At 47.5% G+C, this 26,318-nt stretch overlaps 1 protein-coding gene across 4 annotated transcripts in view; it reads left to right on the top strand.

Moving 5' to 3' along the window:
* Window positions 1–26,318, top strand: part of TENM4 (teneurin transmembrane protein 4) — a 1,476,030-nt gene that overhangs the window by 1,290,522 nt on the left and 159,190 nt on the right. For all 4 annotated transcript variants that reach the window (XM_069203936.1, XM_069203935.1, XM_069203934.1 and 1 more), the window contains 3 exons: window positions 5,488–5,589; window positions 10,323–10,517; window positions 18,704–18,904. In XM_069203936.1, coding sequence (XP_069060037.1) covers window positions 5,488–5,589; window positions 10,323–10,517; window positions 18,704–18,904 — 498 coding nt within the window. The remainder of the gene's footprint in view (window positions 1–5,487; window positions 5,590–10,322; window positions 10,518–18,703; window positions 18,905–26,318) is intronic.

The raw sequence follows: 26,318 nt of genomic DNA, 5'->3' as shown, positions 1-26,318 counted from the left end.
GAAGTCAAAAGGTTGAGAATCACTGCTCTAGAGCAGTGATTCTCAACCTTTTGACTTCTGTGTACCCCCATTGAGTGATACGTGGAATCTGGGGAGTCCCCGATCCAACCAAGTGCTTTGATTTGAACCTCAAAACAATTTACAAAAATACAAAAACAAACATACACTAAGCAATGCTCAAGTATTGAAATATTTAGTGTAATTCACAATCAAAAAAAGAATCAGTCTAGCTCCTTTATTAGTATGCACTTTGGCAATTAAACTTTATTAATTTTAATAATGTTTAATTTTGAAATAAACAGTCCAGGACCCACTGAGTGGGTCTTGAGGACCCTCAGAGGGCCACAGGTTGATAGCCACTGCTCTAGTGAGAGCCTAAGACAAGAACATCCAAGTATAAATGTCCTTCCACCTAGAGACCTCTTCCAAATGTGTGACAATTACAAGTTTTCCCCAAAAAGATTTGGACTGTAAATCGCAGGTAAACAAACCACCCATGGAGTTCTTTGCTTAAGTACACTTTAGATCTGAGTTTTGACACACATATTACTAACAATTTACAAAGTGTGGTCTTTGGTTCCTCCCCTTTCAGCCACTGAGTTTCTTACACCTACCCCAACCCTCTATCAGCTATGGGCTTCGGATTTTGCTAATCACATCTTGGTCTCTCAGTGGAATAGTCATCACTCACCTCATTCTACTGGCTGTTTGAGTGTATCCTTCTGGCTCTACTCGAGTGGTCTTGTTGAACTGCACGAGGAACTATTTTATAACTATAGCCCTCTCTACCCTCTCCTACTGTTCCCCCACCCCACATGTATCTCACTCTAACATACTAACACTGCATGCATTTGTGCATTAAATCCAGACCTTGACTTTGTCAGTGCTTGTTTTGTGAAAGAGAGTGCTGGGGCTTTTGGTATTGCGCATACGGAAGACTACCCTCTGCATATGAAGGTGCGACTCTGTATTCTTCCAGATCATGACAATGGTTGAATGTTTACACTGATTCATCATGCGGGCCACCAGGCCCCACTAATGCTGCCATTCATGCTTTCTTTGACCAAACAGTGCAACTGTAATTGGTCAGCAGGGTACTTGTGCTTCTCAGTTCTGCTACGGGGCTTGGCGGGCCCAGGAATTGTCATTTTCAAGCTAGAAATAAGAGTTGCGATCAGCCGGCAGCCACGGAAGCATAGACACACTGAAGGTTCCAGAAAGTCTGCCTCTAGCTGATGGTTGGTTGACCTTGGGTTGGGGGTGCATCTTAAACTAGAATTGACATGATACCAGAGACTTCACATCAGCGAAGCGGAAAGCGACTCGTGCCAGGGAACAACTTCAGTTATCAGAAGTTTAAATCCCACACTAGTGTATATTATCCAGTGCATTTTTTGTTAGCTGGTGTCTTCTTATGGACGGAAGGAGATAACCTGAGGTTGACTGCCCAGGAGCCTGTGTGTAATAGCTAAAAATAAGTTGCAACTGGAGACACCGAAGGCCTGATTTAGTACTTGGTGGATGGGTTACTCCATCACAATGGTGAAAGATATCGCCTCCAAAATCTAAAACCGATAGAATATATTGGGATTTAGATTTCTACAGACAGGATATCCATCACCGTTGTGACCGAGTAACCCCTCCTCCGAGTTCTAAATCAGGCCCTCAGTTCTTCCATGGATTTTCAAATACAGGTTTACTACTTTACATTTGAATTATTGTTCATTCAGTTAAACCTTTTGAAGAATGCAGATATTCTGCTCGTAATTGAATATTTAATGTGCTGACGTACTGCCTGCTTTTTACTTAGGGAGAGTTCCCTTTCCTGGATAAGTAGAATGTAATTCGCAAATTCATAGGCTCATGAGAAATCTTGAGGAGTCCAGAGTTGTTTCTCAACCAGGAGGTTTCATGTCAAACAGGCAAAGGGTTCCCGGTTCTAGATCCTAAGAGTTGCGAGAAGGTGAATAGGTTTTGCAGCATTGCCGGCCTGCAGGGCAGAGATTTTGAGACACCTGGAAAATGTTATGCCTTTCATGCTTTGCACATGGTGCCCTCATTGCACACAAGGTGTGAAATGAGGGCACAGAAGGTTTTGCATCAGAAAAGTGAAACTTAAAAAACACCTTTTCTGACCAACATTACTGATGAAACAAGCTAGAGGCAACCGCTAAAAGGTATCTCCTGATGGACGCGGCTTTTTAGCCACAAATATGGGGGAGGTGCATGCAGCTGGAACACCTGGACAAACATTTGAAATAAAACAACTTAGCCCATGTCAGAGGGTTCAGCTAAACAGAGAGGGGTGGAGGTTCCCTCACAATACCCCTAAAAATTGAGGGTTCGATGTTTCCCACTTCAATTTAAAAAATCCCCAAAAGATTAATATCTGCTTGTAAAATCACTCACAAAATAGAGTAAGTATGCTATAGCTGCTGATGGTCATCCAAAACTATTTGGGGTGTATTTTGCTAATATGTGCTCTTAACGCCTATAAAACATTATATGTAAATATTGTCTATGCCTGGTCTCAACACAATAGAAGTATAGTGGATTAAAATCTCCTCTTACTGTTTCTAGCAACATGAGGAGTAACTGTTGTTCATATATGCTTTTAGTGCTAGTAAGTATTAGAGGTAAATATTGCTCTTAGCTCTTTTTAGAGCTAATAAATTATTAGGGATAAATATAATTTGGATCTATTCCTAAATGTATCAGACATTTTATTTAAATATTGTTCAGATTCTCTTGTGCCTTTATCTACTTATAGCTTCATCGAGATTTAAGAATTAATGTTGCCCAAATCAACTTTAAATGCGCATGCACAAAACTCCTGATGTCTACTGTGTGTCCATTGTCTACTCTTCGACTCACGGTCTCATTAACCCCCAGAACGTTCCTGGTGAATTGTCCGAATGGCCTCTCATGCTCATGTTTGTCCCAGTAGCAGCCTCAGTGCCTACTTTTGTCATGGGTGGACTAAGACGGTGCATGTGTCAGGGTGCTATGTGCCGCTGAACCACCAATTGCATGACCCTTCGTCTGCATTGCTTCCATGTTTTGGCCTCAAAATGTTTCTGATGGGAGATCCTCGCTGTTACACAGGAAAGCGGGGAGCCCTGTCTCCGAGTAAGTACCTCCCAGAAGTGGGGCGCGTCTGAAACTAGTCTTACAATTGTTTTCTTGTAATACAGATGAAATATTTTTATCATTTTTATATTCACGGACTACAATAGTTAAAAGCAACAAAGGTTGGGTTGTACCTTCCATAACAGTATTTTTTAACAGGCGTACAATAAATATTGTTTTGCATTGGCTACCAGTTACATTGTTGCAGTGGAAAAGACATTGAAAGTTCCATTCCCCTGCTTCAGTCGCTGCGTAGACCCTACCCTCCTGGTACTTACAAGGTAACGCAGAGCTGGGCAGATGTGGGCTGCCCTTTAAAATCTCCCAGGAGCAAACTATGGCCCGCCCATGACTCTCGTCCAAACAGGAAGTTCAGTGATCGGCTTATTTATACTTTTCTGGGTTAAGGGCCCTGGCGTGGAACCTGTTCACAGATAACCATAGGTTCTGGTAAATTCAAGAGATGAGAAAAAGAACCGTAATTACCCAGCAGACCACCTCTCTGTCCTCCGCCTCAACATGTTTAAATGAAAAATGCTTCCTACCTGGTCCCATTTTCCGTCCTATAATTACAGCCAATTCCATCTGTCATCCATTTCACGTTGATGGGTCCCAAAATGATAGAGCGGGACGAACCCATCTATTTTATTCCATAATTCATCCTATCTCGCCACTAAACAGCTCTTGCCGGATGCTATTGCTAAGAGCCTGTAATAAAGCTGGGCCCGCAGTATTGTCTTATCACCGGCGCACTCCATTGTGCCGCTTTAAGGATCCTGCTCTGCTGTTTTCATTAAAGGCAGCATGTAAACAATAATGATTTGAGATTGCCTCCCAGCCAGCCTTGCGAACATTGTGTTTTTTTAGCCCATTATGGCAATGAATATATTTTTGCGGTGCATTCAAACAGTGGTAACGCAGGGTAGGAGATCCGATGATTGGAGGATGGTGGTGGGGGGGGGAGGGCTCTTGCACACAACAATCAACATGTAAAAGGAGTTAGGAAACTGAATTAACCTCTGCAAAATATATCGCCTGATTGATTCTTGAGCACGAATATGTGATGTGATTCTCACGCGACAACTTGATGGGTTTTTTGGGTGAGAAGACTTGATGTGACAATTTGTTGGCCGACTATCAAGGGCGTCACAGGCAGACTTTGTCTACTTCCATCACTCACTTGTAATCCGTTTTCCGCTCTTCTGGCACGGAAGGAGATGGTGCGTCTGCCTTGCTTCGTCGACCTCTTCGTCTCTGTCGCTTCTACTTTTGTGTTTAGAAAGGTAGTGCTGTCTCTGCGAAGGGCTTGCAACTGCGGAACCCACTCTGCAAACTTTCAGTGGTGCTTTAGACAGGAAGTGAAAACCTGGTTCAGGTAGGCTCTTCCAAGTGACACTCACTCAGTCCTTCACAGATGGAAGCTGTGGGTATCTGTTCCTGTGTGTATGGTCTCCAGCCTCCCTCTACTCCTACACCAACCACTAACACTGTATAAAACCCTAAAATTCATGTTTAACAAAATTCTGTTTTTATAAGTTTGTTGGAAATAGTTAAATTGCATGGTCCTTTTGTAAGCAATAACAAGTCCAGATTCCTGTGCCATGAGTAGGGCTGACAAGCAATAAACTGTAACATAGCTCTTCCACTTGTTTGAAAAGATGGGAGCTAGTTTCAGACAACTAGCTTCCTGTAACATTGCTGGTAAACCGTGATATAAGAAACAAGTTAAAAAGGCAAAGCGTTATCTATGGGTCATCTGAAAGTGGCTCACCTGTTCATAGGCAATAAATGATCACAGTAGGGTTGAAAATTGCAAATAAAGTAGGATACAGACCATGGATCAAGTTATTAGCATCTCTGGGTTACAGGACCTGGCTGTTCTTGTCCTGGATTACATTGTCCTGAGCATGAGCCTGTGTCCTTGTGCATAGTCAGTTTATATGAAAGCAGTCAGGATCATTCAGCGCACGCCTGGAACGAAGACTGGGCAGCAAGGTGAAATATTCTGAACCAAGACAATCTGGAAGGAGAGTGTTCACAGGCCAAAAACGATGGTTACAGGTAAATTACTTTTTCATTATCAGGTCTGTTAGTCCAACAAGTTGAGCTGAATAGAAACACGACTGGAAATCTCAGAATGCATTGAATTGTTAAATAAAAGTTGAAACTGTAAATAAGGTATCCGGGTGGCAGAGTCGTGTGGACCGTAATCATGGTCATTTCTGAGCAAAAGATGTGTCACTACAATCCTAGCCCGGTGTTTCATTGTGCGAAAGTTTCAGTGACTCACTTGACGCACCCTTGGACATGTTCGGGCTTGCATGTGTTGAACCAGCATTGCTTCTTTTTCTCCCCTAGAATCGGTGGATGACTGCCCCAGTAACTGCTATGGAAATGGTGAATGTGTGTCTGGGAACTGCCACTGCTTCCTTGGATTCCTGGGCCCTGACTGTGGGAGAGGTAGGAAGATTTTCTTTGCTTCCATGTTACTCTGCATCTGATTTAACAAGCATTGGCAAAGTCAGTAGGTCTTGCATATGAGAGCTATTGGCTTTGGCAAGGATTCTTAGCCATGTTGTACAGCACAGCAGCTGCCGGGGCAGTATGGCTAAAACTATTTTTTTTAAGTGCAATGACGTGGCCAGCTTTAATGCACTTTTTTTGTAATCATAAAAAACACACTGTGGGGAGTGGGCTGGGGATGAGGCAACACGGAGGGAATGAGGGTGCGAGAGAAGGACCTGGGTGGGGGCGAGAATATGCAAGACCCAATGAAGAAGCTTGCGCACAACAGAGAGTGGGCAGGACGGGCCGGGGAGGCAAACGGACAATGGGGGGTGGGCGAGAGGAGATGGGGCAGCAAGCTGACAATGGAGGGCAGGCGTGAGGACTAGAGCAGCAAACTGACAACAGAGAGTAGGCAGGCTGCACTGACGCACCACATGTGCAACGAAGGGTGGGCGGGAGGGTTTCTGGGAAGAGGGGGAGGGAGACAGTGTGCAAACCAAGACAACAAATGGTGGGTGGAGCAGGTGGGAGGCAAATGTACAACGGTGGGTGGGTGGCCAGACTATAGGAACAAACGGACAAGGGTATGACGGAGAAGCAATGACGGCAAAGGAAGGCTGGGAGGGAGGAACCAAGAACAGCAACTGAGGGGGAGCGAAAAAGAGGAAAACTAAGGGGGAGAAGTGCATTGAGGGAGGCTGCTTGGAAAACACACGGACTCTTGTTGAGTGCTTAAACAAAAAAAAAAATAGTAGCGCCTGAAAAATGAGCCGTGGAAGGACACAAGCAATGTGTCCATGCTCCAGGGGAAGGACAGACACAGGAAAGAGGACGGGAAGCCTACGGAAGCTGAAGGCTAAGAAGCAAGCAAATGAGTGACAATGAAGCCAACCAGTGGTAATCAATGGGCGGGCTTAAAGCCCACTGTAAGATAACACCATGTCTCAAGACAGGTAGCACATGCTCTGCCTTACACAGGACCTAAAAAGTGTCATCTAGTCCTGCATCAGACTAGAGGAATTCTCAATGCTTGTTTGATGATGGTAGCAGAGTCTTGGGGAATGTTGTGACGTAAGTCACAAGATGGCCCCTTTAAGGTTGTATCCTAGTATGTGGCTCTCAGCAGACAAGAGGTGAACAGGTCTATTACTCAAAGCCTTAGGTACACTCAGGTACAGTTTGCCACTCTGCTAGGGTTTGGATTTCTTGTCTCCAGCAGATTGGGGCCCTCTCTGAATCCCCTAGAGGAGACGAGTGGGAGGACAATGTTGCGGGATCCTTAAACGTAACTATTTAATGTTTTTTGTAATGCAATGTACATTGATAAGACTCCCCTAGGACACGGTGATTAATGTTAAAATGACTGTTGAGATGTCCCTTTATTACTGTGCAATGCCTCTGGCCCTAAGTCTCTGCCCCTTACAAACCGGCCACTAAATGGCCACCAGCTTTTTTTTCGGATTCTCAGTAACCCTAGTGCACACCCGTTGCCATGGCAAGCCACCTGGTGTAATCAGTCTTGGTAACTTTCTTAGTACCTTAATAGCCAGTTTAGAAGTACCTTCAAAAGTGTCCGGATGATGGCTAAGGGAGTAAAATGCATCCGTCTTACTATGGAGGATCATAAGTCTTAGCAAGGCCAGCTCAGGGTTTCATTCTTCTGAGGTTGGTAAATTGGGCAGAGTTAAAATGGTTAGTAGCTATTTACACTTTTAGAAATTACAGAAGTGTGAAATAAACTTAAAAAGGCAAAAACCCAAAGCACCACAAAAAAACAGAAATACTATTCATTGACACTTCAGGGATTGATGCTTCAGGGATGGGCACTCTTCGACAGGAGATTGGGGGGGGGGGGGGTGATGCCTAGGTTTCTGTTGTTATATAATGAATGACTTGCTCCTTTCAAGTTACTTATTGGCATGACTATTGTGAGGTCATAATCTCTGCATCTGCTGCGCAAGTTATGGTTTGCACGCTTGGTGTGAGCTAACCATAACTGGCATGTTCGAGTGGCTTTTAGGTTTTGTTTGGATGTCAACTGCATTTTTTTTACGTGTCAGCATTTTTTGTAAACATACGATAAGGTCTTATAACCAAACCTAACCATAACTTCACTTTAACGGTAGTATTTTATGTGAGTTTCTGCTTTTTCCTTGTTGTACCACATGTAAGTTCCTTGAAATGCTGCCCTTACTTAAGGTTTAATTCTCTCACTTCTTCTTGTAAAGCACAGTCCAGTGATTTCCGTGCCGCGCCTCGGTGGGCATCACGCCTCGTGTGGCTTTTAGCTCACTTCTGCCCTTCACAGCCAGGACATTCACCGGGCACAGTTTGTAACAGTGAGAGAGTGGGCAGGTGGGCGGTCACCTCTCGCCTCTAGCTCATCACCGCCTCTCCTCTCTCTGCTTATCTCGCCTCCCGGCGCAGGCTGCCCACACAAGTGGTTGGAAATTCAGATTGCGCGACCTCCCCATTGTCCCGCGGTGAGACCCCTTTCTGCGGAGTCATCTAGTTAAATAAAGTCGGCTCCAAACTACCTGGCCTGAAGCCAGCGGATCTGAAAGGCCCTTTCAGACGTCTGATTTAAGCCCGGCGTGCATTCAAATGCCGAGCTTTTTCAGGGGAGATAAAATGCGCGGGCCACGGGCGAGCAAGGGTCTGCCCTTTATTCCCAGAATAACTGAGCCGGTGGCAGGAGGGATCTGGGCAAAGGCCTCAGCATTTTTATGCGCTCCTGAGTCTGCTCAGCATTGCCATGTTTTGTGCCAGTTTTCCATCTTATCACCCCCAGAGCATCTTTTTGCCACATAGTGCTGGCGGGGTATCTCAGTCAGTTGAACACTCGCTGCTGACATCTGGTGATCTGAGGATCAAGTGTTTCAATTTCAGCAGGGTCTACTCAGTCTTTCATCCTTTCCGAGGTCTTATTACGCTGGGGAGGAGTAACATCTGTTATTTACAGTGCTTAGGAACGGCAGGTGTGATATGAAGAGCTTCAGGGAATGAATTTAGAATTATAATGTTGGCCCTTGGTAGGAAACCGGTCGCGTTCTACTGTGCATCATCCTTTCTGGCTAGTCAGGGCTGATAATGACTTCTTCTTGGCCGGTGTTTACGTTTTTTCCACTGTGGCCTTTCCACCCTAAACACGTTTTGGGAAATTCGGAGCCAGGTACACGGGAGAGGGGCACAGAGCTTGTGGCGCTAGAGAAGATGTCTTGTTCTTGGATTGTGTGCACATATAGCATGAATTACATTCATTGGGTAATGCAGGGATCGACCACACCTCTAAACAGAAGAGGATCCACACCTTAGGTCCAGGAGGGCCAGACCCACACCATATTTTCAGAATATCCACATAAGGTGGATTTCCATGCAAAGAATCAAAATGGGACCCATTTTCCTTTCCAGTGGCCTTCCTGAAAACCTTTGGTGATGGGGCCTTCCTGGACCATATTGGACACCCCCAGCTTTAGTTCATTAGGTCAAACCCCAATCCACCGAGTAGGCCTATGGCACTATAGGCGCCCCGGCATTGCCGCTGAGAGGTCTGCAGATTTACTCTAAGTCATGGGTACTCGCAAACATTTTCCCAGGGGCCACAAAGTTTGGTCTGTGGTGCGACCAAGGGCCGCATTGATGCCAGCAGCATGCCGGTCAAAGGGAGGATGGGGCTCTGGTTGGGGAGGGTTTGTGGCGTTATGGTGGCGATAGGGGGCAGCAAAGCATATGGATCTAGGGCTGAATCACACAATGTGAAACCAGAAAACCTGGCATTAATCCCAGCTTCCCCACTTTACCAAACTGTGTGATCCTAGGCAATTGTTTTACTTCACGTTCCCTTCTTTTTCTTCATTATTGTATGTAGGAGGACCTCACAATGCATGAGTTTGGATTGTGCGCTGTGCAAACCATTCTCCTGTGTTAGATTTAATGAGCTATAAAGTTGTTCATGTATAATAGCAAATCAGGTCAATCAAAGAGTGCAGATATCAATTGACTTGCCTCTTAGTTCACTACTGGCATTGTTATGAAGGTGGGGGTAAGAATGAATGTTGGGGGTGGGGGAAGAATGAAAGTTTCTGAATTTATGTTTGAAACCTTCGTTTTAAAAAAAATACTTCTCTATGCACTGTTAGATTAAATGGTTCTGTGTGTAAATGAAATACACTTTTTGAATTTTTAAGAACACATAGTTATAGACATTTGCTGCAAGATTTCTTAAAGAATGAAAGTGTTCCTGCAGTTAAAGCGGTGCAAGACAAATTCCTTACTTCCATTACTTATCTTCTATAATGTTTAAATAAAGTGTCCCCTGTTAAATCCAGTAAACAGCAGCCTAGTGCTACTGCTGCCCTGGGGGCCGCATGTAAAGGTCAAAAGGGCCACATGCTGCCCCCGGGCCGTACTTTGAGTATCACTGCTCTAAGTGAACTCTTTGGCAAGATTCCTCAAAATGTCCACTAATGCCCAAATTGCTCTGTATGTTGGAAGCAGTTGTTACTTTGCACGATGGCTTCTATTATGTTTGTAGTCCCTAAATATATATTTTTTTAATAAATGGGGAAATGGGTAAGAATTAAAGGCCTCTTGAAGCTAGCATCTCTTTGCCTGTGTACAGTGTAAATGAATAAATGAATGAATGGCAGTGTTTCCTTGCTGATTTTTGATCTTGTTCCTTGAAGCCTCCTGTCCAGTGCTGTGCAGCGGGAATGGACAGTACACCAGGGGCCGATGCCTGTGTCACAGTGGCTGGAAAGGGGCGGAGTGCGACGTGCCGACCAACCAGTGCATCGATGTGTCGTGCAGCAATCACGGAACCTGCATCATGGGCACGTGCATCTGTAACCCGGGCTACAAGGGGGAGAGCTGCGAAGAAGGTACGCGCCTGCTCTTACGTTGCGGCTGGGCATGTCCAGGGGCGCGTGCGCTGCGTTCCACCACAGCTCTTTCACTCTGCCCTTTGGCTGCTGTTATTAACAGACAGAAAGGCGTGCCCTCTTCACACCCAGGGGCGGCTCCTCCATAGGGGTGGAGGAGTGTTGCCCTCACTCCCCCCCTAACCTGCCAGCAGTGGCAGCTGCAAACCTTTTCCCAAAACACGATCATAAACATAGTTTATGATCGTGTTTTGGGAAAAGGGGGTGGGGCCCTGAGGGTGACCTGCACTGAGGGGGAGTGCACAGCACTCCCTCACAGAGCGCACAGGGCTCTCTCCAGCCCATCAACATGGCTGATGGGTTGGAGAGAGCCTGCGCAGGCTCCCAGTCTGCGTGGGAGCGCCCTGGCTAGGCGCTCCCAGCCAATCCTGATGCTGCTTTAGGCAGCGTCAGGATTGGCCGCAGGCTGGGAGCCTGTGCCTGCCTGCAGCGAGACGGGAGGAGGCAGAGGAGCGGTGCAGGAGCGGATGTAAATGTTTTAAAACAATTATTATTATGTTTTAATGAAGTATCTCTCCCCGCGCGTGCCGCATCGCCCTGCCCCGCCTGTTAAGTCCAAGCCGCGACTATTCACACCACTGTTTGGTATCAAACATTACATGTCCATAACATCCTTGTGGAGCATTTCCATTATTAATTTGCAGTTTTCGCCTATTTATGTATTTATTTAGGAGTGTATCAAGCGCTGTGTGTGTCCCTTTTTGTGTACACCAGTGTGCCGATATTCTGATTTTACCAGATGGGGACAGTGGGAATCGTAGCTTATTTGTGAAGCTGTAGCAATATTGTGTTTCTTTGACTTCTAGGCACCTATTATTATTTTTGTGTTAGCCCTCAGTGCTTTAAATTAATCGGTAGAAGTGCAGGTACTCACTTTGTAGAGTACCTGTTTTCTCCTTAGATGTGCCAGTTTTCTCCCATTAAATGTATCGCAGCAGCGCCAGGAAGAGCTGGTACTCTCCCTTTCAAATGAAAGAAGTGCAGGCACTCCGTACCGGAGAGTGCCTGAGCATTTAAAGCACTGTCAGCTCTGGGCCTGTATATCTTCTTTTATTTGTAAACTTTCCAGTTTTATCTTCCCACAAGCATTTCTTTCTCCAGTAATCCCTCGTCAGGAAATCCTGGAGAAATAGTGCAATGAAGGCTGCACCCTCTCTTGATCACTGCAGGAGTCCGGGAGAGTGACCGCAGACATCACGGTGTGGACAGGCTGGGCAGCAGTGAGGGTGGGAGGGGGGGCCAGACAAGCTAAACTTAGCTTCATTGAGCAGGTGGGGCCAAGGTCAGACTGATACAGAAAATAAGCCCAGGCCCGAAGATAAAGGTGGCCCCATTAGTGAATTAGAAAGCTAAAAAAGAAAAAAAAAATCCATGTTTGCAAAATGGGTCAGTTGTGAACTCAAGAGACAATATCAGTGCTTTGCATGAATTTATGCTTGCGGCAGACAATGTTTGTTTTAATATCAAGGAAATAAGTAATAAAAATTGACCCAGCATACCCAGTGCTTAATTTGCAAAAGTGAGTGTGCCAGTGCTTGGAGCTCTGCTCAGATTCCTGCTACCAGTGGAATCCAACATCGGCGTACCTAATGCCAAGGCTGGCATGCTCAAATCCACCAGAGGCCTCTTTAATTCACTTCCAGCCTCTCCTTGCCCCTTTACCTAAGTCATGCAGATTCCTGCTTTCTCCCTTTGTGATTTATTTCGTCGTTCCCTTCCTCTGTCTTTCTGATTTGTTTGCTTTCCCTCTTTTTCTCTCAGGAAATATCGAAAGTGGAAAATGCTGGTCCCCTTAAATAAGTGCTGGCACCCCCACCAGCAACCACCAGCTCAATTTAAGCACTGAGCATACCATAAAACAGACCTAAAAACATCTTTAAAAAATTGCCTACACACTGAGTTGTCAACCCAGCCCATCGGGCACTGCCTGATTGCCCTATAGGCCAGACCGACTCTGGGTGAGACACAAACAAGAGAACTTAGGTTGGCTGCTGACCAGACCAGGGCACTTCACCATGAAAAGCTGCCAACCAGAGGCAGACCCCTGAGTCCTGAATGGCCCCTTGCAGCTGACATTTAACCCTATGGTGTACTTTCTACTTAAAAAATAAAAACGGAGATGCCACTGTTCGGGCTACGTCCCTTTGCTCATCACTAGTACTAGCTTCATACCGCTGCCATGACGGCTGACAAAAAAATATATTTATAATAACAAATTGCTTTTCTTATCAGAATTATTCTTGTGAAAACAATTTACAACAAGTAAATCTAAAATTGCCCCAGACCTCAAACTATTGTTACATGTGTAATCTTGTCCATCCCTCTGGATGACATGATGATGCAGCCAGAAGGTGACAGATCCCTTTGTTCTTCCTCTAAGGACATAGTGCTTAAGTTGTGCAGGTGCCAGAAAGGGGTAGCATTAGGAGCTTCTTCATGCTTTTCCCAGGAAGGTACAACATAGTCACTCCCCATTGTGAAGGTCATGAACCTTCAACTGCAGGGGTGACAGTACCTTTCCACCAGCAGTGTTAAAAGAATAGAAACTTCCTCTGGAGTTAAAGGGGGGAAGGTACAGTTTTTATTTAGACTTGTGAATAAAATACAAAAAGCACCTCATCTTTGCTCAGCAATGACTATTGTCTGTGCTTTTAGCTCCCCTTTACCAATGCACTTCTTACCTGTATATCTTCTACTTATTACTAGTGTACATAGTTGGAGGGTATACATTAGGGAAGGTGGGACAGTGCTTAATTTGTGCCGGTGCTCTCTACCAGCACTTTTTTCTAACAATCCACCACAAGGTGGTGCTGTGTGCCTATTTTCAGAAGAGGACATCAGTTTAGCAATGCAATATGCTCTAAAAATACAAATAGCAGTGCTTGCACAAGCCTTTGTTACTGGCTTATTGCAGCTCTTCCGGGAGCAGTGGGACTTGCAAGTTCCTTGGGTCCTGCACAATTACTTATTTTTTCAAGTGAAGCACTTGGGTGGGTTAATTTGTGATGCTTAAAACAGTGTTTTTTTAAGTCTGGGTATTGACAGAGTAGTTGTCAAACAGACTTATCGCTAGCAATATACATGTAGTGAGCTCTATGACCAATGGTTTTCTTGCACCAACCTCTTTGTCGATCATGTCTTGGTTCAGTCTGTTGGAGTATTAATCCCTCACCTAATGTGATTGGCTGTTTGGGTGTATGAAGGGCTATTTTACAACTATGGCTCTCTCTGTCTGATCCTGCTGGTTGCTTCCTGGGATTATCGTTCTAAAGTGCAAACACTCTTTGCGTTAGCACATTAAACCCAGCCCTGTTGGATTTACCAGTGCTTGTTTTGATAGGAGGTACATGGCAGACACAACAAGGGATGGTGCACATACTGTGAAGCCTGCAATGTGGAGGGACCAGGACACATTCTTGATAGGATGCTCATTAAACTAATGAGAAGAATTCGGCTGGTTGGGCATTAGAATGGAGCGTATAAATATGTCTTCTTGTGGCACGAACCTGGGAGTGACTCCTATGTAAAAAAGTGCCATCTTTATACCATTGTGAGGACCGATGGTGATGTTTACATTAGACTCTCGCCAACAGTTTCTTTCCACTAGCCCACTAATCCACAAAGGCATCTGGTACCTTCAGAGTGGACCCTCTTGGGATGATGTATGCATTGGATGCCTCTTATAGGTGCAGGCACTCCAGGTCCATGTCAGATTTTAAGAATAACCCCCAAGTATAAAAGTATTCCTATATGTATCTCAATATGTTATCCTTCAATCTGGCCCTCTTGGTCCAGTGTTGGACGTGTGTGAGAAGATTAAAGGTTCACTGCCTGGATCATTGGCGCAGAACTCCATGTCCAGTTAGCCATTTGCAACTCCCTGAACATCTCACTCAATTATTGGGGCTCCCCCGGGCCTTATGTGGAAAGCAAAGAGCAGCACATCCATTCTTCACGGCTGCTGGGCAGGGGTGCAGCGTCCAGAGACCTCCTGCAGGACCGCAGCCCCAGAAAGGGGTTGAGTGATGTTCACCTTATGCTAACCCAGCTTGTGCGGCGGCACCGTCCATGGTGTAGTGTCTGGTGACACACTCCACACTGTCCAGTCCGCCTGGTGACGCAGCCCACACTGTCCAGTCCGCCTGGTGACACACTCCACACTGTCCAGTCCGCCTGGTGACACACTCCACACTGTCCAGTCCGCCTGGTGACACACTCCACACTGTCCAGTCCGCCTGGTGACGCAGCCCACACTGTCCAGTTCGCCGGGTAACACAGTCCAGTTTGCCTGGTGACACAACCCATACTGCCCAGTTCGCCTGGTGACACAGTCCAGTTTGTCTGGTAACACAGTCCATACTGCCCAGTTTGTCAGGTGACACAGTCTCTACTGCGCAGTTCGCCGGGTGACACCGTCCAGTTTGTCTGGTGACACAGTCTATACTGCCCAGTTCGCCGGGTGACACTGTCCAGTTTGTCTGGTGACACAGCCCATACTGCCCAGTTCGCCTGGTGACCCAGTCCAATTTGTCTGGTAACACAGTCCATACTGCCCAGTTTGTCTGGTGACACAGTCTATACTGCCCAGTTTGCCGGGTGACACAGTCCAGTTTGCCTGGTGACACGTTCCATACTGCCCAGTTCGCCTGGTGACAGAGCCCATACTGCCCAGTTCGCCTGGTGACAGAGCTCATACTGCCCAGTTCGCCTAGTGACACAGTGCATACTGACCAGTTCGCCTGGTGACACAGCCCATACTGCCCAGTTCGCCTGGTGACACGTTCCATACTGCCCAGTTCGCCTGGTGACAGAGCTCATACTGCCCAGTTCGCCTGGTGACACAGTCCATACTGCCTAGTTCGCCTGGTGACACAGCCCATACTGCCCAGTTTGCCTGCTGACACAACCCATACTGCCCAATTTGCCTGGTGACACAGTCCAGTTTGTCTGGTAACACAGTCCATACTGCCCAGTTTGTCTGGTAACACAGTCCATACTGCCCAGTTTGTTTGGTGACACAGTCTATACTGCCCAGTTCGCCTGGTGACACAGCCCATACTGCCCAGTTCGCCTGGTGACACGTTCCATACTGCCCAGTTCGCCTAGTGACAGAGCTCATACTGCCCAGTTCGCCTGGTGACAGAGCTCATACTGCCCAGTTCGCCTGGTGACACAGTCCATACTGCCCAGTTCGCCTGGTGACACAGTCCATACTGCCCAGTTCGCCTGGTGACAGCCCATACTGCCCAGTTTGCCTGGTGAGATAGTCCACACTGCCCAGTTCGCCTGGTCACCAAGGTCCATGGTGAACTTGAGTGGCTGAGAACAAGCTCGCATCTTTCATCCTGGAGAAGTGAACGCCCTGGCATCTGCGGGAGTGGGCTTGCTGTGACGGCACCTTACGGCCGGAACCTGTTATCCTTAGAGGGGAGTTATTTCATCATTCGAATAATGTTAATTTATATCATAAAAAAACAAGTCTGGCAAAATATATGGGTTTCAAACATGTCTTTGTCAGCTAGGACCAGAAAGCAGCCCTTGGGCAAATAAATATAAAAGCAGAAAAGTAATCCTGCCAGGTGTGATGCGAGTTCTTGTGGTCAGCACTGAGAAAACATCCCTTGATCCCGAACACATAGTGCCAAGACAGGGCCGAGCCGGAAGAGCTCTGAGCTATGCCAGTTGGCTGTCTGCGTTTGTAAATGTTGTGCCACCCTACTCTTGCCAAGGAGTCCCCTGGTGCAGTCCGACTGCCTGATCATGTTTTGCACCAAAACACTCAAATCCTTGCCGAAACTTACAGGCACAAAAGTTTTTACCGTGGACTTTGAAGGTCAAATTTGGGTTTCCCGGCATGAAAAATGGGGGCCTTCTTGGGGAATTGCGTGCCAGCCTGTAACTCTGATAGCAAGTGAAGCATAGAGGCTAATCAGAAGATATACTTCTTAGCTATTGCAACAGGCAAGCGGTCTGATCTGTGAATGGACTCGTTTTAAATAGGAATACAAAGAGCTGGACAGTGTGAAACTTTTGACTCAGTAGAAGAGTACGGATTAAAAAAAAAAAAAGCTTAATAGCCCGATTTGAAATGTAAAGTCCCCCTGGTCCCTCCCAGCCGGCTGCATCCGAATAGCTTGGTCGCCTCGTAGAGGCCCCGTCTGTGACCATTGTGCTGAGCCACAGAAGGATCTAGGGGGAAGAAAGTGAGACTTTTAATCCTGTCCCAGGTTTGTCACCCGTCACCACACAAGAGCGCCCCAAGGAAGAGAACGTCGAGGCCAGAGAGGGCGGGATTAAGGCGGCCATTGTTGGTGACATCTTTTGAAAGGACTCGTGCGAACATGAAAAATGGCCTCCGGATTATGATGAATGGGGACAGGTGACAGGCCGGCTCCCCGGCTCAGCCCTCTGTGTTGGAGCTGAGGTGGCGGAGGACGGGGCGCCAGTGTCACGCCGCCTCCATAGCCTACCTTTATTTCCTGGTGACCTCCATGGGGATGATTAATGGACCAGTGGTACCCTGTCGACGGAGGGCCTGTGATCCCCGCGCACCGTGCTAGGCCATCTGCTGCAAGGGCGACAGGTTGCCCCATCCTCTTTGTACCTATTAGCTCTGAGGAAGGTCCCGGCCGGTCTGTCTGGTCCCACGGTGTCAGTGGGGCCCCTCCACATCGCTCACCAAGGGTCCAGCTCGCCTTTTTGCACCATCTTGGGTTTCTTCAGGCAGCTTTTGCTGCAGTGAGATCAAGAACACTAAAAATACCATATCGCGCCTGGGAATCCACTTTCAAGGACTGAATATTAGGATTGTGAAGGCTATACCGTTAGCAGAAGCTTGGGGGACCACTACTGTCCCCCATTGTTTCTCGTTCTTAGTCAACAAGCCTTTAAAACTGTTTTATCCTTGAGGTTGCCATCTTGTTGGAGGTGTGCTGCGCCCCGCTTTGGGGTTCTTCGTGGTTGCCCTGCGTTCAGGCTTCACCCACAGACACACTGATTTAAAGTGGCTCATGGGGGGGGATTGTCAGTAGACCTCAATGACTCACCATGATTGTATGTAACTATAGATTCAGGTGCAGACCCGGTCTTTACTGTGAAAGATCTCCACTGGTTATGAATTTTTAAATGAATAGTTTTCCACTTAAGCCCGCCTAAAAAGTTCTGTACCCGCCTGTGAGCTCCACAGAGTTACCTGTCCAGGGCTTGTGACAAGTGCACAAGTGCCGAGCTGCTGCTTGCGTCTTGTTCACCAAAGCCCAGAGCTTGGGAGGCCTTCGTACAGGCACTTCTGCCTTCCGCCACCACCTTTACTTTCTGTTTTCTCATATTAATTCTTTACCATTTACACTTTTCAGTAGCGAGGTGCACCCGCCTATATAATAATGTGTCCACTTGTTACAAGGATCGCAAATTATGCTTTAAAAAATGACATTTTTATTTTAGTATGTACATCTTTGCAAAGGTCTGGGAATAGGTTTAAAAGATGTAAACCTTTTGTTCAAAAAGCACATGAAAAAAATTATATTTTTGCCGTGGTATGATATTTTTGGGAAATTTGTGAACATAAAACTTACATCCCTGGGCCCCACGTTAAGCCCGTCTTACTGAGATAAAGCGATATATTTATAGTCTGGATTAATTTGAATTTTAAAAATAAAGTAATGTTTTATCGAGAACTAAAGTCGAAGATAAAGGGTTACATCTTAGATAAATTTTTAAATAAGAATACTTTTGTGTTCAGTGCATTCACACGAATGATTCCCCAAGAAAATGCCCTGCAAATCTGCACCACAAGGACACCGAGCTGCTCTATAAAATTTAAATGACGCTGATTTCCCTATATTCCCTGCTGCGAACTCTTTCAAACCACTGATATTTAAATTCAGCTTTCCCTGCGACACTAATGCACTCTAGTTTATTTGCACATTGTATTTAAACACGTGTTATTGTAATTGCATTTGTAGCGCTTACTATCCCTCACGATGGGTCGAAGCGCATTTCGTGAACACCACTGCAAGATGGTCGCTAGACCAAGGTTAAGCTGTTGCGATGCGAAGCCCCCCTGCGTGGAGTTCAGAGGTTCAATTCTAATGCCAGACACCCCTTGTCTTCTATCCTGGCTGCAGTGGATTGCATGGACCCCACCTGTTCGGGGCGCGGAGTGTGCGTCCGAGGAGAGTGCCACTGCGCCGTGGGCTGGGGCGGGACCAGCTGCGAGACCCCAAGAGCCACCTGCTTGGACCAGTGCTCTGGGCATGGCACCTTCTCGCCCGAGACTGGCCTCTGCAGCTGCGACCCGAGCTGGACCGGACACGACTGCTCAGTTGGTAAATATACCTATATGCCATATTTTATTTTTGCACATGTATATGTTAATGCCTTGAATTGTGTCTAAGGGCCAGATGTAGCAAAGGTTTTTACCCATTCTGTGTCTATGGGAAAAAGTGTTCGTACATATGCCCCTTAGTCTGAGACGGTAACGTGTGATGGATAACGTGGTAAATTAACAAGGACGGAGCAGGGCACCATGCTAGTGCAGTAAGTCTGATTTCTTTAGTTCAGAGGTCTTCAAACTGGGGGGCGCCCCCCCACCTAGGAGGACCTCAAGTGATGGGGGGGGGAGGGCACCAGGCTTTGGCCAAAAGAAACATTTACAGATAACAGGGTTTTGTTTGAAGCAGAAGCATGTTATTGCATTTTTAAAGGTAATAGTACTTAACTGCAATGTTTAAATAGGCCTAGACATATTTCAACATGGCCATCTTTATAAAATAATTGTGAAAAATTCTCAAGGGGAGGGCAATGATTTTGATTTTTCAGCTGGGGGGGCGCAGCAATAAAAGGTTTGGAGACCACTGTCTTAGTTGGTCACAGGTAGAACCACACTGCAGCCCTCTCGTCCCCAACAATCCACTGTACCACAGTTGGAGCGCATTAATACTGGCCTTGATACTGTTGTCTTTGAGTGGTTAAGTCAATGTACTATTAACTCCGCCTGTCTTTCACTTCGGTTGTAATGCAGTGAGTATCATTTATTAGTACTCCAGTTGCTGCTTTTTAACAGTCTCTGAAAATGCTGTAGCTGTGCCCAGGGTTGTAGCCTCATTTCTAAGTGTTATGCACAAGTGAGTGATAAATGTGTCTCTTGCATTAGTGATAGATGTGGCCAGCGCATGGATAGGGATTTTCACTGTCTACAGCGCTAACAGTGGTGTGTGTGGCCACATATAAGGTCCCCTCTTACTCTTGCATAGGATTTAGTTTATTTCATTTTAAGAGTTTTATATAGCGCTGGCAAAACCCAAGGGTATCAGGGCGCTTTACATCAGTACATGTTCAACAAATAACACATAGAATCGGAACAGCCAAATCACATCAAAACAAGTCAAAGGCTGAGCACGTGAAGGTCAAATAATGGAAGGGAAACAAGGAGAACTATGGGTAGAGGTCATGTCTTGATGGGTGAGTGATGTCCTGCTAGTTGAGATGTTGGATGAGGAGGAAATCCTTTAGCTGGTTCTTGAAACTCAGGATTGAGGGGTTTGTCCTGAGATGTACTGGAATGGCTTTCTAGATTTTTGCTGTGGTGCTCGAGGAGGGTGCCTGGGTTTCTTGTTTGTGGGCTTTCTGTGGACACCGACGCCACACAGGCAGTGGTACCAGTGGACCATCATCTTAAACATATCACAAAGTCGAAGATGCTCTAGACAGCCTGTTTAGAGTCTTGTCAACAACGTTCTCTGGTCTTGTGGCAATTCTGCTGCATCGAAGCCTGCTTGAATGGAGACACAGAAGACGCCCACGCTCCCTACTTCCTGGTGGTACCTTACCATCCTCTAAATCCCAGCCACTGATGCCTCTGGGATCAGATCCGCACCCCTGTGTCCTGCTCCATCCATGCCTGGTCTCCTTTTGTGTTCCTTGACCTTCCCCACTCGCTATCATCCCTGCTCCGTTCCCTGCAACTCACGTCTTCCATAAGCATCTCCTTCCCACTCTCGTGCCACTGCTCATAACCTCCTCCAATCACATGGCTGCCTCTGTCCTCCATCTTTTCTTTTTACCATTGCTTTGTTCTGGAAGCCGGAGGAACAGAGGGAGGCAGAACCTGGAGACCACGCTGGGAATGGAAATAAGGTGTTGTGAAGGCTTGTATCGAGTCCGCTGCCATCAATGGTCCTGTCGCCAGACCAGCCTTCCCCCACCAGCGTGGCTTCCATCCAGGTTTTTTAATTACCTTCTTTGAAGATGTCAGATGATTTTTGAAGATGGCTTGGAAGAGATTTGGACAGCAAGGGACTTCAAATAAAAGTGGTGGGAGAGAGCGTACCAGGGCCAAAATGGAAAGTGCGTCTGTATTTACCAGGCAGTAACTGGGATGACCTATGCCAAAAAAACGAATGTCCACAAATCCATTTGTCCGCACCTTCTAGCTTGTAATTCATGTGTTCTAATTGCAGAGCTTCAAATTGTTTTTAATGTTGCGCTGTCCCCCATATACTTCCTCTTTGCCGGTGAAATTCCTCATTAAAATTCAAGGACCCTTACGACACTTCTGTATTGGAGGTGAGGCCCGGTGCCGGTCCCAGGTGTGTTTCTTCTGGAGCCGTCCAAGTCCTACAGGACGCGGCCCGCCTGGAGCTGAGCCGCGCGCCCCTTCCCTGGGAAGACGCCTCTCGCGGAGAGCACCCCGGGCAGGCGCCTAGTGTCATGTCCGCCTTCAGTTTGTAAACAAGAATCGGAGACAAGTGGCGATTATTGGCTAGAAGGGGGTGTGTGACGGGCAAATGGCAAGCAGGGGCATCATGTGGTCTGACCTAAAGTCTCGGCCTGTGGCCTCACGACGAAGGCTCTGCTTAACTCGGTTCGGGTTGCAACATGAATTTGCTCTCAACGTCGGATCACGAGTAATGTAGATTTATCGTGTTACTGATGTATTTCGCCAGTGCTAGGTACGCCTCTGAGTGCCACAGTATGCTAAACATGTGCCGTGACAGCCTTAGGCCTCGGTGCCACTGCGCCTGCTGCACCAGTTCTAGCCGCCCCCCCAGTGACGCAATATGTTAGACTTGCGCGGTGACAGCCCTGGGCCTCGGTGCCACTGCGCCTACTGCACCCCTGCTAGGTATGCCGAGTGCCACAATATGTTAAACTTGCGCCGTGACAGCCGTGGGCCTCGGTGCCACTGCACCCGATGTACCAGTGCTAGGTACGCCGAGAGTGCAACAGCGTGGTAGACATCCGCTCTGACAGCCCTGGGCCTCAGCGCCACTGCACCTGCTGCACCAGTGATGGGTACGTCCCTGAGTGCCACAGTATGTTAGACTTGTGCTGGTCCGGTCCTGGGCCTCGGTGCTACTGCACCTGCTGCACCAGTGTTGGGTACGCCCCTGAGTGCCACAGTATGTTACATTTGTGCCGGTCCGGTCCTGGGCCTCGGTGCTACTGCACCTGCTGCACCAGTGCTAGGTACACCCCTGAGTGCCACAGCATGTTAGACATGCGCGGTAACAGCCCTGGGCCTCGATGCCACTGCACCTGATATACCGGTGCTAGGTACGCCCCCGAGTGCCACAGTATGTTAGACTTGTGCTGGGCCGGTCATGGGCCTCGGTGCTACTATACCTGCTGCACCAGTGCTAGTTACCCCCCCACATGCCACAATATGTCAGACTTGTGCCTTGACAGCTCTAGACATCGGTGCCACAGCACCTGCTGCACCAGTGCTAGGTACGCCCCTGAGTGCCACCATATGTGACTTGCGTCGTGACGGCCGTTCGCCTCGGTGCCACTGCACTTGCTGCACCAATTCTACGTACGTCCCCGAGTGCCAGAGTATGTTCGACTTGTGCCGTGACAGGCCTGGGCCTCGGTGCCACAGCACCTGCTGCACCAGTGCTAGGTACGCCCCTGAGTGCCACCATATGTGACTTGCGCCGTGACGGCCGTGCGCCTCGGTGCCACTGCACCTGCTGCGCCAGTACTAGGTACGTCCCGAGTGACACAATATTTTAGACTTGCGCCGTGACAGCCCTGGGTGCCACTGCACGTATAGCAGTATGTTGTACGTGTGCCGACAGCCTCGTTGCCTGGTGTCCAGTTCTCCCGGGGAGTTTCCGCTCGTGTCGCAGGCTCCCCTCCTCTCGGATGCTTTATGGGCCCTCGGTGCGCGCCCGGACTCACAGCTCGTTTGCTGCGGCGTTTGAAGAGCCTTCAAAGAGCGCCACTTCTTACCGCCTTCACATTATGAAAGCGTTAGTTTATATTTTTAATTAGAATGACGTCTCGGGCTGCATTAATCAGAGGACGCATTCTACTTTGAGGTCCCGAGTGCCAAGCACTTAAGGCTCCAAGCGGTGCCCTGTTGCGCACCTATTCGTATTTTTCGTTGTTTTTTCGCCCTCTTCTCTCACCCAGAAACTCTTAATTTTAAATATGTTTTTAAGGTAAGGTCCTTTACTTTTGGTGAAAAGATATGTTTATTTTCAAAGCGCTACAGCTCCTCTAAGGTTTCTCAGCTCCAGAAATTGGTCTCCGGAGGCAGAAAATAGGGAAAGAGAAGGAACCGGAGATTGCAGATGCGGCCGCACATGTGGTCGCGCTCTGCGCCATTCCTTTATTTACAATAACCTGGACATACAGCTGGGGGTGATGAAATCCTCTGCCCTGCAAGGGACCAGGCCCACAATGCGTCCTGTCTGTTCAGCGCGAGAGTCTCCACGCCACCGGGGCTTCAGCCCACTGAGTTGCCCAATGTGGCCGTTCGCGGAGAGGCGCACACGTGTCTTGGGACCCGTGGATGCTGTATTGCGTTTGCTGCCCTTCCACGGTTCATCCAGGAGCCTGCGTGCGACCCAGCTCCTTTCAAAATGTCTCAGCAAAATGGATATTCTACATTTCAGTAATAGTCTTTTTAAATATTTAAAGCGCCAGCTCGTTGACGTTTCAGAAGGGCTGATAACAGTCGCCCCCACCACTCAGTGGTATTATGGCGTTATCTCATTAGCTTCGGAAAGATGAATGTCTGTATTGGCCATACAGACATTTTAAAATGTTAACGAACAGTTGTGCAAAACACTCTGTTGCAGATAAAATAACCCATCGAGCCATCAAACCAGCGGGACATTGACCATCTGTTAAACCCACGTGGGGCCACCCTTCCAGGACTAGTTTGGGATTGACAAATCTTCTTCATATTTCAGGAAGTGTCAGTATTCCGGCCCTGTTGAATAGTGCAGTGTGCATTAACAGGGGCAAGCCCACCTCCAGAAGTGCCCTGGGACTCCCTCAGTCAGCGTTGGAGTTCATGGTTTATACATCCACTGTGATGTGACTCCTTCATACACCTCGAAAAGCCTGACATGGAGAAGAAGCAGAACAAAGTGTGAGCCATTTTGCAGCAGGGACCCCATCCCTGTTGTGTGATCACTTGGATGGAGGCTTCTGCTGAACAGCCAGGGCCATGGACCATGGGCAGTGGCGGCCGGCAGCTTTAGGAGGGATGGGGCGGGATGGATGCACACACACACTCATTCTTTCTCACACAGACACGCACGCACATCCATTAACAACACTCATAACATTCAAACATGCACGCACCAAACATTAATTTTAAAAGTTCACACACACTCATTCTTTCACACACGCACGCACAGCCATTAACAACACTCATAACATTCAAACATGCACGCACACACCAAACATTCATTTTAAAACATCACACACACTCATTCTTTCTCACACAGACATGCACGCACATCAATTAACAACACTCATAACATTCAAACATGCACGCACGCACCAAACATTCATTTTAAAACATCACACACACTTACCTTCAGCCTCGAGGTCCCAGGAGGGTTGGGACTGCTGCCTTCCCTCATTGGCTCCGAGGAGATCACGCCCATAGGAGCTGTGACCTCCTCAGCCCAGCAAAGTTCAGCTCAGGCAGCCAGGAGCCTGCGCAAATCGTGCATGTCTGCTCCTGGCTACCTGAGCTGAAAATGAAGAGGGTCAGGCTGACCTTTGCTCAGCCTGACAGACACTCTTCATGAGGGGCAAAAGGTGGGGGGGGGGGTGGCCCCTCCGCCCTAAAGGACGGTCTGCGCATGACCATGGGTACATATTTACAGTGGTGCAGTCGAGCGGAGATGGGAGAGTTCTGTGACTTGGCATGTTTCGGTTTCTAAACCTCAGCAGCCTGGGTCAAGGATCTTATGGCGTTGCCCACCGGAGAAGGTCCGACACACATGGGTGTTGTATCCTAGGGCCTTGCATTATATTGTAGTCTTTATAGTGCTTTATAACCCCGACAGGGACACAAAGCGCTCTTATTCCCACCAGTATCCTAGGCATCCTTTTTAGAGTGCAGGGATGAGCAGAGATTCAGGGGCAAGTTTCAAGTGACAGACCTGAGGTGTAGAGATGTCTTCTAAGCATAACACGGCTTTGGACGTGGTACTGTTGTTACTGAAGATGCTCCAGAGCTGGAGGAGGGAGCCAGTGAAGTTCTGCCAACCTGAGGGTGATGCTGTTGGATTTTTACAGGTCCTTGATGAGACAAGCGGTACCCTGTTGGAAGCCTTCCATGAGTGCCTCCTTGGATTTGGGGAGGCCGTAGAGTCGTGCGTTACGTCTCTCCAGGTGGAAGGGGTCGAAGGCTTGCCTTGTTTATCCGAAGTCGTTTAGGAGTATGATGGGCTTCTGTTTTTCAGGAGGGGGAGCTGGTACCCTGCTGCCTTGCTTTTCATAGTGGTGAGTTCTTTGAAGGACAGATCTGTGTCTAAGGTGAACTCAACTAATTCACAATTGCTTTCGTGTGGGACACGAGCCCCATGGCTACTCGTCAGGATGGTCCTGCAACTTGTAGGCGAGAGAAATTCTCTGAGAAGTAATTTGTTCCGGAAGGCGTGAAATTCGGTGCCAGCTTCCCCAGTTGACCAAACTGTGTGATTCTGAGCAAATACCTTTTTTGTTGCACCCTTGTTCCCTGTCTACCAAAACGTGGGCGCAATACATGACGCTTAAGTTTTCCATTGTTAGTCCAAAGGCAGTGGCATCCTCACTGTCGCCCCATACTGAGTTTCCAGTTGCACTGTTGGAGACACTGATATAAAGCGGACAAGTTGTAGAGGCCTATGGGGTGGCATATGGGTAAGCGGGTAAGGAATGACTAGTCAGCGGCCGCTGTTTAACTCTACTCCATTTTGTACTGCATTTTCATCAGTTAACTCAATTTCACTGGCTCACAAAAAAAAAACTTACCTCATATTGTGAGACAAAATGTAATTCTCATTAATGACAGACAGACTGAGTGGCTTTAATGGTGCAGAAATGAGGTTATGTTCCTTGATGGAGATAAAATTCAATTGCCATATTCCTCTCTCATCCGCATAGTCTGCCTCGCACGTCCTCCAGGAAGCTCTAGCTCCATCCCAGAGAGTGCTGGCATTGAATTAAACACCAGAGGCCAAGCTCAGCACCGCAGTTTGCAATATTTACCTTTTGTGCGCAGTATTGATATTTGCGAGGAAAACCCACGCGGGAGCGAGGTTTCCATGCCAATGAGCGCACTTTCTCAGGTGAAGCTCAGCCCACCACACCCAACCATGCTATGGGCAGTCTGGCCTCTGCCCTGTGCCTAGAGTCATATGAAGGCACATGTTGGTTTTGCAGCATTAATCCTTTTCTGGGTTCACCTGCTGTGCATTATTCCGCCATCTAGTGGTTGGGTCCAGAATT

This window comes from Pleurodeles waltl, chromosome 8 (genome assembly GCF_031143425.1).
Source record: "Pleurodeles waltl isolate 20211129_DDA chromosome 8, aPleWal1.hap1.20221129, whole genome shotgun sequence".
NCBI classification, from domain to species: Eukaryota; Metazoa; Chordata; class Amphibia; order Caudata; family Salamandridae; genus Pleurodeles; species Pleurodeles waltl.
This window is presented reverse-complemented; position numbering and strand designations above follow the sequence as displayed.